This window comes from Harpia harpyja, chromosome 2 (genome assembly GCF_026419915.1).
Source record: "Harpia harpyja isolate bHarHar1 chromosome 2, bHarHar1 primary haplotype, whole genome shotgun sequence".
Lineage (NCBI taxonomy): Eukaryota > Metazoa > Chordata > Aves > Accipitriformes > Accipitridae > Harpia > Harpia harpyja.
The window spans coordinates 18,991,995-19,005,604 of NC_068941.1; the positions used below are offsets into that span (position 1 = coordinate 18,991,995).

The following is a 13,610-nucleotide window of genomic DNA, read 5'->3' on the forward strand; positions in this document are numbered from 1 at the left end:
TTAAAATAGAATGAAATCTAATTCTTGTAGAAATCATTGTGAATACATGCAAGTAATTTGCATTCTAGCATTGCTTGAATTATGAAAATAATATCACTAGAAGAACTATGACACCTCAGATGAGGAGGTGAAGGAAATATTGCACTGGAAAACAGTCTATGACCTAAGGTAACTAAGTGTATTTTCATAATGATTACTCATATAAACTGAAACAAGCACCCCATATCAATAAAAAAGAAAAAAGATAGTAGTATGTCCATAAAATTTAACAATGTTGAATAAATTTAACAATGTACCATTAACATTCATCAATTACATGATTTATCTTCTAGACCTAAGTTCTTATTGACAAGTAATTAATCATTTTTAAACAGAGTGATTCTCAAGTACTCAACTCACCCAAATATCCTATCAAAGCTGCACCAATGGAGCGCGCTGGTCCATTCAAATGCCCTGCTGAGTTATGTAGCAGCTTCACAGGTGTGGCATTTTCATGAGAAGAAATTGCCAGCTGAAGAAAACAAGAAAAAAAAAAAAAGCAGGGGCTAAAGGGAAGAGGGTTTTTTTTATGCAAGCCTGAACATAACTTGTGTATTTTCCTCCTGTGACAGAGTAATAACGTAAAACAAAATAGAACTATTCTAGAGTCATTAAGACAGTCTCTAAAGTAAAGAGAAAACTCTAGTCTCCAAAGTTTAAGGAAGATGAATCTAACTTTAAAAATAATCCCACCAGATCATAGAATGGTTTGGGTTGAAAGGGACCTTTGAGGATCATCTAGTCCAATCCCCCTCTTGTGGGCAGGGACATCTTCCACTAAATCAGGTTTCTCAAAGCACCATCCAACCTGACCTCAAACACTTCCAGGAATGGGGCATTCACAGCTTCTCTAGGCAACTTTTTCCAGTGTCACGCCACCCTCATGGTAAAAAGTTTCATCCTTATGGCCAATCTAAATCCACCTTCTTTCAGTTTAAAACCCTTGCCCCTTGTCCTGTCACTACATGCCCTGGTAAAAAGTCTCTCTCTGTTGTTCTTATAAACCCCCCATATGTATGGAAAGGCTGCAATAAGGTCTCCTCAGAGCCTTCTCTTCTTCAGGCTGAACAACCCCAACTGTCAGCCTTCCATCATAGATGGTTCTTTGAACAAATAATTCACTGATTTTAAAGTACTTTGAAGAAAAATATAAACCAATATTCTGGTTTCCAAAGCTGAATCATAGTCAGAGGACTAAGCCATCAGCTTTGTTCATCTGCAACAGTAGAAATACTGTTCAGCGATATAATCTTAACTGGTTTTCAACGGGCTTACAACTGCCATCTACATTAAAAAGCTGAAATACTTCCAAAAGGTGCTAAGATACATAGTTACTAGTAATCTCAAGAATGCAAATAGAATCTAGGAGTGCAATCTCTGCTCATTTTTAAAACCATGAAAATGTTTATGGGCAACTCTTCTGCAAGTACATTATTGTTCCTGGTTGCATTGAGCAAACTGCCTTGAAAGAAGTTAGACGAAAGGAACCAACAAGTAGTACGTATTAACCAACTCATTTCCCAACATACCTGTTTGGCAATAGCTTTACTATCCAATTTGTTGTAAACTTTCCTTATTTTTGCCACTGTAAATGAAGAAACTGACAGTGCATAGAGACCAAAAGAGACCTTCTCTTCTGGTACCAAAGATACTGGGGATGGGTTGATGCCTTCAGACTTCGAATCTTTGCCTTAAAAACAAAATAAAAGTTCATTTCAGTAATAGCACTGTTTTTCTTTTCAGTTTCAAGAGTAAAATCTTAAGCAAATTATATTTCAGAACAGGTATAGAAGAAAGGTTTCACAAATAGCTGAGATGTGATATTGTCTTTGCGTACTTGCTTGCTCTACTGAAGAGTAGTTTGATAGCACACGAGTCGTGGAATAAATCTGCTGTTTAAGATAAAAGGGCAACGCACAGCAAACATTTCCTTTCAAGAAGGTCTACAATATTAACCTGTAATGGCAACTGGCAGCCTGTGGCTTGGCCAAGCAATAGAAGATGTGGTGCTTCCTCATCTGAATTTTTGGAAGGCAACATAACTCCTGTACTCAATTTGCATACAGCCTAAGGGCTGTTCACTTCCCTTCCCACCTGAAGAAAAACAAAGTAATCAAAAAACAGAGAAGTATTTGGTACATCTGCATCTTTGCCTGTGACAACAGGCTTTTTTACAATGGTTTGCTAGGAAAACCGCCTTAGCGAATGGTACAAGAGATGCAAGACTGAATACAGACCAAAAGGCCCAGGCATCGAAGAGAATATATAACTGTATCTTTAATATTTTGTATCCACTGCTCCAAAAGTGGATGCTTCTTGTGAGGTACTGCAAACACTATGATTGACAGCTGTCTACAACACTCAAAGGAAGTGTGAAAAATTCAGCACCTGAAAGCTCAACATAAAGATTCACTTCTGCATCTTCATTCCAGGTCAAAAGGTGTCTGCAACTCCAGTCAAACACATTAATGGAATTAAAAAAGCATGAAGGCTCTTCACCTAACACTGAAACAAGTGAGAAGCTGGGTGTCTACATAATTTGTTGAATGAGGGTCAAGTCTCTGTCAAGTCTTACTTAAGAGACAGTTTCAGAAGTCTTGGCTTCCCCATAAATGAATTCCTTATTGGATCCTCTGCTCACATGGATGCCCTGAGAACATTCCTCCATTTCAGCAAACAGACAAAGGAATTCCTTCTCCTGAATTAGTAACTGCTCTCTGAGGGGTCTTTCCAAGACTTAAAAGACTATGAGGTTTTTCATTTTGTTTAAACACAGGACAAATTCTCAGAAGATGGCAGTCTTGCTCACTGAAAACAGGGACAAAACTTCCAAAAGAAGCGTTGCATGGGCAAATGGCAAGTCAGACACATTTCCCTGTAAAGGACAACAGCAGAAGACTGCAAGGGCTCTTCCCTTCTCCAGTATTCCCACAAATAATCATTAAACTAAGGAAAAACAAGCATTTTGGAAAAAGGGGCCAAGATAAAATGGTAAGATACACAGTTCATACTGCACACCCTATCAAACTCCTTATGGTTTGGCATAGTGCACATGATGTGAACAGAAGCTTATACCCAAACAGAAACACGCCTTTTGTTCTGGAGCAGACTGCTCCTGAAATACAACAAACTGAGCAAAGCTTGTGCAAGAGAAATACACCGCCACACTGCAAAAAGTCAGTATGTTAAGAAATGAAGAGTTTTTTTAAGTTACTGTGGGCTTCCTGGTGAACATGGCTTTAGCATAAAGGCAAGAAAATCTTTAATTCTTGGAAGTGAATGAACAAATTCACATTCACAGAATTTCCTTTGGCTAATTCAGTACTTAAAACTTGCACATCGCCAGTCAAAATGCCTTGCAGGAGAAATTATAATTGACTAGCAGATACCTAAATCTACAGTTGCTCGCCAGGTTTGTCTAGCTGTCAAAAAAAGCAAGTATGTGGCACAGATCTGTACATGACAATTCAATTCCCAAAGTTTTTCACTCAAGATGGGCAAGGAAAGCTACGTTCTTTTTCATGATACTTCATTTTTTCACAGCCTGAACATCATCTACATTTAGGGGGGGGTGGAGGTGTCTGTCACCACTCTAGAGAAAGCTTTCACCATGAAAAGACTCTGTGCACTGCCTGTACATACTTTTGTTTTCCTACCACTCTCATCACTCACTGCCTCCTTCCTTGAGATGGTGACAGTTTCTCTCCAGAAGAGCTGGAAAGCATTATGGTCCTCATGGAGAAAGACAGTGCAAGGACAAGACGACTTGGATATGTTCCCCATTTTTATTTATATTTCACTGAAAAGCCCTGCAATAGCCAGGTAAAGCAAAGAATATCTTCTGACATAATATTGATGTTAGTGAGGAGGTACTCTAACTGCGCAGAAAGACAGGGAGCTCTACAGAACAGGAAAATCTCACTAGTGACAGAGCATCTTACCAGAGCTAATGAAGAATCCATTGCCTGAATATTTAAAAACCGGGCTATGGACACACACTTCTTACAAGGTTATTTACATCTTTTTGTGTTGCACTCCCCTCAATTTCAAACACGAACACTTAAAAATTGTAACAGAATTGCCCACATTTGTTCGCAACAAATGCTTAAAGACTATCCGCTGCACCACAATCCCTCAGTTTTATTTTTTTTCCTCTCAGTTGATCTATTTAGGCCCTATAAACAATGACATTTCAAGACAGCTGTCTTTAAAGTACAGAATACATTGCAGATTTGCAGATGAGTGCTATCACTAGAAACTGACAAGTTAAAATGCCTTTCCAATTTCACTTTCTACACATAAATATAATATATAGTATGAATAATGACAGCTTTAAGTGTTTCTAACCAGTTTAAAACCAAAATGAGGAATACAAGCACTTCTATCATACCTCAGTACAAGAGCTACCAGAAGTATGTTGAAACAGTAATTTGGATTTCTATCGTCCTCTTCAATAGCAGCTACTAATCTTCTCCCTATGAACAGCTAGCTTTTCCTCTCTCCTACCACATACTCTCCTTTCTCACCTCTTCTGTCAATCTGCACACAAAAGATTCCACTACACCCAGGCAAAGTTACTAGCTGCCATTTCATTTGTACTTACATGGTACATATACTGCTTGAAAACTTCCGACGTAATTTGGTCCCAGCTCATAAATGGTGCTAATACCTGGGGCAGGCAAAACTTCCTCCAGGAAATGCGTAGGGCCCAAACGCCACACTAATGAAGAGAGCTGGCGCTGTGCGGGTGGTGTGCCAATATAGGCATAAACAGTGCTGACTACAGGTGGATTGGCAGAACCAGACCCACTAGGACTACTATGAACATAGTGAAGCTGTAAGGGAGAAAAACATGGTGAAGTTATTGAGAGAGCACGGGTACCGTGAACAGAGAGTAGGCAGACCAGAAATTCAGGAAAGCATTTTGCAAACCAGGGGATGTACCAAACGACTGCTATGTAACACACAGTATGCTGATACTGTACAGCAAAACTCAGTGAAGAACATTAATCAGAAGGTAAATGCAAAGATCAGAAGTTAAGTGGCTTTCTAAAGATGAAGGTGTGTATGGAAACACAGGATGAGAACATGTGTGTTCTGTGCTTAAAAACGCTAAAGAACAAGGCTGTATCTTGATTCTAAAAACATGGTGCTCTATGACGGTCATTATTTTTTGCAAAAGCAGTAAGACGATCTCATAAACTTGTGTTCTTCCTTCTCCTTTTTCAGCCAGTGAAAATATGCCTTTGGTAATCATACTGTTTCGAGCTAAAGTGCAAACGTGATTAATTCAATCTGATAAGATTTTCAGACAGGAATAAAACAAATACACGAGTAAGATGCTGGCCTATATAGAAAGACAGTAACAATCTCACAGGCATTTTCTATCTACCTTGTAAAAATTCTTTTACCAGCTATTGAATGTAGTCATGTATGGCCAGATACATGCTCAAGTATTACAGCTATTAGCATAACAAAGTTACCATAGTCCTCTTTCTGCAAAAGGAATACTGAAAGGTAAACTTTGAAAGTTGAAATATTGTTCTACCTATAGCAATACAGTAATGCTAGCTAATTTACAGCCCACCCCAGGTTTAGCTTACTCCCTTAAGGCCCACACCTGCCAGGTGCCAAATGCTCTTTGGTTATTGGTCACAGGTCAGGAATACTTTCTGCTCAGTGGGCAGGTCCACAGTGCTCTTTACTGCTCTCTGCTTTTGGCCTCCCAGTTTCTTCCACCTAATAACAAAATATTGACAACTAAATGTGTACCATCAACTAATAACATCTCAGTGGCTATCACTGACAAGTTCTGGGGTGGCAGGAGGGTTGTGAAAGGAACAATCTGAATAAATTGGCAAAGCTGTCTTACTCTGTAATCTCCCTATTATTCAATGTTAGATCTGCTATGCAGTCCTGGGATAAGTCGTCTTCAGCTTTTTATGATCCTTCTAATTAATCTAGTCAGCAGCATCTCTGTGCCACACTTGCCTCACATTCAATGCAACATGTCCACTTCACTTCAGTGTTACTATTGCTCATGCCTGAGAAAGTATTCATTATCTTCTCCTCTGAGCAGGACTGGAGCTGGCTCCAAGCTGTGTATAGTGAGTGAAGACCCCTTTTTGCAAGGCTCCTCATTTTGTGGGGCTTTTGTTTGTGGTGGTTGGGTGGGGGTTTTTTAGGGGGGGAAGGGTGCATTGGTTTGTCGTCTTCTTGTTTTGTGTAGTTTTTTGCACATATATATGTGCAGAGAGAGAGAAATCACTCCAACCAGTAAAAATGAGGATTTAAAGGTTTATTTTACCTTAACAGTGTTAACAAGCTGTCCATCAAGGTAGAGTGCAGCTGTGCTGTTCTTTAGCATGCCTTTACTCATGACCAGAACTAGGTGATGCCACTGGCCTTCCACGATGAGGTCACCACAGCGGAAACGGGCACAACAGGGAAGAATTTCATAAAATGATGATTCCTCACTGAAGTCATCGACTAAAGGAAAAGTACCAGTTAGTGGGCACCAGTAGAAGTGTTATAAGAAGCTTAAAACAGATGAATATGTCATTAGACTTTATGTACAAGAATCTACAGCAATACATTAAACCCAAATTTTTAGAAAGCACATAGTTAACAAAAATACAATTAACAAGATATGAATAAAGTCATACGATTAACAAGAATGAGTTTAGACTTCCAAATACAAGAACTGAAAGAATGAAATCACATTTTTTGAGAAGTGTTAAGACCAAATTGCCACAGTTTGACAGGCTAAACATACTTAAATACTTGCACTCTAACAAACTAGTATAGTTTTGGTAGTATCAATGACAGGTGTCTTCTTCCTTTGCCTTAATTCTTCTCTAAGAAAATTCTCAGGATACTTTTAGACTTTTGATAATTATGTTTTACTTCTCCCCTTTTATCCTCCCTCTGAAATTTTAGCTGGAATGACAAGTTTGCTCAAGTTTTTACTAACTTTCTCATGCCACCATGCAAGTCACAGAAACACCTTTTATTGTTTTTCTAAAAAAGTTTTTACAGCAGTAGTCAGCAAGAAATAACAGATGTCTCTCCAAACCTACAGAGCTGTTTTTCACTTTTCTCACACTGTGGAGAGAAAGTTACCCATATTTCCCAGACTTTTTCTTCACACTTTTCCCTGTTCCACCATGGTCTCCTCCACAGGCCCCACTACCTGATCCAGTGTGGTCCTCTCCAGGGGCCACAGGGGATCTCTGATCTGGCCCCCTCCCCTCCTTCTGTTCTCACGTTTGTGTCCTCAGGGCGCTTTCTCTCACATTTTTTTTCCCTTACTCCTCACTCCATGCAGCGTTTTGCCCCTCTTACATGTGTTTTCCCAGAGGCACCTCGAGCCTGGCTGCTGGACTAAGCTGTGTCCTGCAGGGGGTCTGCTGCGAAGCTGGCTGGAAGTGGCCATGTCTGGCACGGGGCAGCCCTGGCCTCTTCCCACAGAAGCCCCCTCTTGCTCCCCAGCACCTGCCCACAGACACTCAGTATAAGCTTGCCACTATCATGCTTAAACAATTAGGTCACACACAAAAGAAGATACAAGTAAAAAGATTGCCTTTCAAAGCATCTGTGTCAGAATCATGCTAAATTAAAAAGCATAAGTGAAGTTAAAGATGAGGATGAAAGCCTAAAACTTTTTTCCTTAATAAAAGCCACAAATACAAAGTCTGGCTAGCAAGACACACACCAAGCACAGACCAGGGGTACTTGTAGCTCAAGCGTCAGCACAGTGGCTTCTCTTCTTCCCTTTTTGCAGTTCTAAGGAAAATTAATTTTCTGAAGTGCTGCTACTGAAGGGGTAGTTCAGGGCTGAGACATTTCTGCCCAAGTCAAAACGAAGACTTCACGATGTCTTGCCTGTTCCATTTCAGTACTGTAACCGCAGCGAGTTGCCCTTGCCTTCCCTTCACCCTATCAGCAGTGGAGCCTGGGATGTAAGGCCGCTGACCTGACACGACCACCAGCTGCTGTGGGGTGAGGCGAGCTGCACCCGTGGCTCCGTCAGCCACCCTCGCACCAACAGTGAGAGCAGTCGGAGACAGATGCCTGTCTTCCAGACACACGGCCAGAGGAACCCACTCCCAGCCTCTCTGCAGGGGCTGCAAACCACAAGCTGCTGACCACCCATCCCCAATTCACCCACCTATACTCTTCAAGCATTTCCCAGGTCTTTCTTCACTAATGGGTGCTGGATTATCTTCTGAATGTTGAAATACACTTTAGTTCTCAGCACAAAATTCTTTAATTTCTCTAACAGGCATCATTTGACTTCATACCAGAGGGCATGATCAGTCTGCAGGTGCATTAGCTTCTCCATCGCAAAGCAAAATGACCCACACTCTCTTCATTCTTTTATATTGAAGGAAAAGAAACCATAAATCCTCTTACCTCAGCAGCTGCCTACACAGAGAGAACACTCATTTCTTTAGAAATAGCACAAGGAAAATGATAAAAGCAGAGTACTTGGAACTAACTTTCAGATACAAAAATAATCTCAAGTTCTTTTTCTCAGCCAAACACCTCTGAGCATAATTCTCGCTCACAGAAACATCCCTAAACCACCCCCTTTATTCTTACAATAGACCATCAGCACTGGCAGGCCTGCCATCTCAGTTCTTCAGGTTCTTACCTGCTCAGCACTTGATGGTACACCACCAACTACAACTTAGCCATGACAGGGTGGCACTCCAGTAAAGCAAAGTATCCCATTCAATTAAAAACCAGTCTTTGTAGTCAGAGACCTTCAGATCTTCTCTGACAAAGCCTCTTCAAATCCAACCTCTTTTAAAGAGTTAGATAATACGGGCTGACAAACTAAAAACATACAATCTATAGCTCCAGTGCAGGCTAAAGCAATTAATATGAAGATAAACTTACATAATTCTCTCTTATAAGAATTTGGTGCAAGAAAACACTGTCAATGTCTTTGTAATTTAAGAGGTTTAGTTCCTCCCTTATACTATGGCTCTTCAGCTCCCAAGTTTTAGGTTTTGAACCTGACTTCCAGTAAGAGAAACTACTGCAGTTAATGATGCAAACATCCACTTATCATGAAAAGAAGGAATATTCTCTAACAGTCTGCTTCGCTGTTTTTTTTTTTTTAAATAACAACAGTTCTACAAATTCTTTATTAGTGCCTGCTACTCAAAAGGAAAGAACAGAAGCAGGAACAGATTTTTGATAACCACTAGTAACCCAGCATGTTGGTTTGGTAAAGAGCTGTTATGGGTTTGTGTGGCATGGGTTTTTTGGTAGCGGGGGAGGGGGCCGCAGGGGTGGCTCCTGTGAGAAGCTGCTAGAAGCTTCCCCGGCTCCAAGTCAGACCCGCCTCTGACCAAGGCCAACCCAAACAGTGACGGTGGTAGCACCTCTGGGATAATGCATTTAAGAATGGGAACCTGCAGTGAGTAGTGGGATTGGAATGTGAGAGGAACACCTCTGCAGATACCGAGGTCAGTGAAGAAGGAGGGGGAGGAGGTGCGCCGGAGGAGGTGGATGCCTCTGCAGCCTGTGGTGAGACGGCAGGCTGTCCCCCTACAGCCCACGGAGGTGAACTGTGGAGCAGATGCTCCCGAGGATGGCCGTGACTCCATGGGAAAGCCCACACTGGAGCAGTTTGTGACTGAAGATCGGCCTGCGGAAAGGACCCACAGAAGGGAAGTCTGAGAAGAACTGAAGCCCGTGGAAAGGACCCAGGCCAAGGAAGTTTGTGAGGAACTGCAGCCTGAGGAAAGGACTCACGTTGGAGAAGTTCATGAAGGACTGTCTCCTGTGGGAGGGACCCCATGGTGGAGTGAGGAGTCCTCCCCCTGAGGAGGAAGGAGCGGCAGAGACAAGGTGTGGGGAGCTGACCCCAACCCCCATCCCCTGTTCCCCTGCGCCGCCGGGGGAGGAGGTAGAGAGAACCGGGAGTGGGGTTGAGCTGGGAAGGAGGGAGGGGTGGGGGGAAGGTGTTCTAAGGTTTGGTTTTACTTCCTAATATCCTTGTTTTGTTCTGATTTGTAGTAAATTAAATTGATTTTGTTTTTTCCCCAAGTTGAGCCTGTCTTTTGCCTGTGACCATAACGGGGAGTGATCCCTCCCAGTCCTTATCTCGACCCACGAGCCTTTTTTTATATTTTCTCCTCATCCCACTGGGGCTGGGGAGGAGAGGAGTGAGCGAGGGGCTGCCTGGTGCTTTGTTACTGGCTGGGCTGAAACCACGACAAGAGCTAAGCCTGAAACATATGCAGAAGGCTGCCCTGCCCTTCTCAGCTCCTCCATAGCCACAGTGCATAAACGGTCTGTCAAAACTGACCATTTTTGGAGGCTCTGATGGAGGACAAGACAGGAGACAGGAGATGGCTAAGCCTGAAGCCCCCAACTGCACCGATAGTGCACTCTAGCAAATTCACTGGCCTCACCAACTTCACTTATATCTTCACTGCACTTCCTGTAATTCCACCTTTGATCACAGATACTGAATGAAGCTACAAACTCTTTCTGAAAACTGATCACAGCATTAAAACAGGAAGCAAACGACTGATTGCCTTCAAACAGCCCTCCAGTGTTGGGACTATTCAGATTGAAAAAGCCTTCACAACCTGTTAGTTTACTATTTCCAAACTTCTTCAAAGCAAAGATAGTTATATTTGTACCTCAAGAGATGATGTCTAAAATGAATAATACAAGATGAATAAAAGGCAAAAACCTTTCAAAAACAATGATGTAATCCCCTCCTTCAAATTTATAATACTTGGGGTTTGGGCAAAAAATTTTCTTTATATGCAGATACTAAATCTTGTTTAGAAATTATAAGAGCTCCTTAATTTCTACATGAATGTTTACATTTTGCATTTTTCCATTGTCAAAACCCATTAGGAGCTGGTGAAGCTGCAACTAAAAGTTCCATCACACTCAATTCTTCTAGATACTAGGTTCAAAATAAACTTGCTGTAGCATCCCCACAATATTGTCAGGATAAGCTGATGACATGACACAGCTCTTACCATAATTTTGAAGCAATTCTTCTTTAGTTGAAACAATCAGTGACCGGTCTTTTGCTGAGAGGACAATGGCAAGGCATACATAATGCTGCTCCGAGGAGTTTGCACGCCGCACTACAGTAAGAAGTCTCACCGGATGGTTATTAGGAGGTGTACTAAAATGTTCAATACAAAACCAGGTTGAGTAGCTTAAACCAGATGGCGGTGGGAAAAATCTTTCACCTAAAAACAAAAATGAAAGCCCATTATATAGCTGCAGTAGCCAGTACTTAGGCTACCCTACTTGTTCCTGTTCCTTTTTTCCTATCAGCTCAGTTGATACCAGCTGTGCTTTCTCAAACTTTTCCTTCATGGACTTCAATGTTACTTCTTTCATTTCTGACTCAAGCTTGGAGGAAAAGTCATATAAAGCTAGCTCAGAGGAGCTTTGTTTCAAAACAAATCAAAGCAAGAATTGCATACTATTGCCTCCTATTCTAAAACCAAAAATCAACTCTGAAGGTGTGCTTGGTCAGAACAACCCAGTTTCAGTTCCCTAGACAAAAAAAGTGGAAACGGATCAGGCCCTCAGAAACTGCTAATATCATGATGAGATGCTTCTTCCACAGGTGTGACTCACTAAAGAAGCCTTTGTTGAAGAGCTCTCCACCACATACGCCTGACTCCATTTCATCTCCTGGGGTGCTCCCACAGAACAATGAGCTCTCAGACTTCAAGTACTGCCTAACACTAATTCCATCTTACTGCAGTAAACCTTTGACTTAGTTTTTAGACTTAACACCTTTTTTAATTAAGTGATCATGTTCAATTTGCACCACAGCACATCAAGTTCCTGTAGGGTGAACAGCCCACAGTGGACAAGTATAAGGGACAGCAAACAAATTAGATGAGATTTTTGTGATGATGTGTGTAACTACACCTGTAACAAATTCAGTCAAGAATTCAGCAGAACAAAGCCACAAGTACAGCTTTACAATTCCTTCTATGTTTACTATAGTCTTCACACTACTACCTCAACTTGTTCTTAATCCATCCAGGTTCATTATTCATACGCTTCTCTTGATTACAACTTAACCTTCTGCTGAAAGCCTTGTATTTTAAAGCAATCACACATTTGTATTTTATATTGCTTTTCATTGACTTGGGGGCAAAAAGCAACAGAAACACAAAAAGGACAGAAAAAGTTCTCAACTATGAGTGTACAACATCCAACACCATACTATCACTTCATGGCTAACAGAGAAATAAGAAAACTAAAGATCAGACACAAAACACTGCTGTTACAGAGTAACAGTCATACTCAAGTACTTACCAGTTCCAATTCCACTGACAACTGCACCGTCAATAAGTCCTGTTGTAACAGCATTATTTGTAGGTGCATTATGGGGAGCCAAACTTGGCAAGAACAGGCAGCTGTTAAACAGAGGACCAGTAACACACTAGAGTTTATGAAAGTCAATATAACCAGAGTTCAAGACAAACAAAATATAGCCTAGGAAAATATACCATAAGCACACCATCACTCTCCTTAACTGTATGTATTCATGAGAAGTAGAAGTGAATTCTCAAGATTTCTCCTTGTGAGGCTAAATTATCTCCAGTGCAAGGAGCTTTGGCAGCATAAAACTTTGGCACAAAGGCGCAGGGACTTATACCCACATGGCTCCATAGCCTAAGATGCTCCCTTGTGGGCATCCATAACTCACTGCAGCCTTTGAGATGTTCTGGATTCTAAGAGACAGATTAGCTAAATATTCAAAGGATCTGGTAATTGCATACTATGTTGTTCTTATTTTAAGTATGTATGCTCTCACGGTAACATCATACTTCACCAAATTAGCTACATTTGGTCCTTACAAGAGCCACCAATGCTGTGGACACAATGGAAACAGATATAAGGAGTACCTCCCTTAAGTACTAAAAGATTTTAAGAGCCCAGACCATTTCAGTGACCAGCCTAGCCAAAGTGGAGTGAAACCCCACAGTTCAGCTTCCAGTTTGTACAGATTGTCCTACTGGAGGCAAAATGACGTCTTTCCCACTTGCTGAAGAATCATCATTTTATTGACATTTACACTTCAGCAGGCTACTTTAAGTATACTGTAGCTGAGTTGCCCGACAGAGCTAGGAGTTACTTTGTTCTCATGTAAGCTATGAAGAGTTAACTTCACCACCCATCTTGAAAGCAACAGCAGTCCATGGTTCTGGTCACTACTATCTTCCTTTTGATTACAGTTCTCATTATATACTTCTTCCTCCCTCTTGAAAATGTTCTTCTCTGGGTGAATCCCCCATGGTCAATGGTGTTACAAGCATGTTCTCTTTAAGCAGATAACTTGCAAGGGTCCACCAACTGTTGAATTCATGAAACACCCTGGCACTTTAAAACAGACCAAGAAGTTTTTAGATTTTTTTTTTTTTTAATTGATTATAGCAGCCTTCTTAGGTGACTTGTTGAAATTACATGAAGTCACAGCTGCATTATGTGGATTACTTCTCGACACATTACCAGCACCTACAAATCTCCTGGAGCAACCACAGTAACAATTCATTTTGCTA

The 13,610-nt window shown here is 41.2% G+C and overlaps 1 protein-coding gene across 9 annotated transcripts in view; it reads right to left on the reverse strand.

Moving 5' to 3' along the window:
* Positions 1-13,610, reverse strand: part of WDFY3 (WD repeat and FYVE domain containing 3) — a 187,911-nt gene that overhangs the window by 61,686 nt on the left and 112,615 nt on the right. For all 9 annotated transcript variants that reach the window (XM_052772395.1, XM_052772380.1, XM_052772388.1 and 6 more), the window contains 6 exons: positions 12,364-12,464; positions 11,055-11,273; positions 6,347-6,528; positions 4,643-4,874; positions 1,569-1,729; positions 400-511 (listed from right to left, as the gene is read on the reverse strand). In XM_052772395.1, coding sequence (XP_052628355.1) covers positions 400-511; positions 1,569-1,729; positions 4,643-4,874; positions 6,347-6,528; positions 11,055-11,273; positions 12,364-12,464 — 1,007 coding nt within the window. The remainder of the gene's footprint in view (positions 1-399; positions 512-1,568; positions 1,730-4,642; positions 4,875-6,346; positions 6,529-11,054; positions 11,274-12,363; positions 12,465-13,610) is intronic.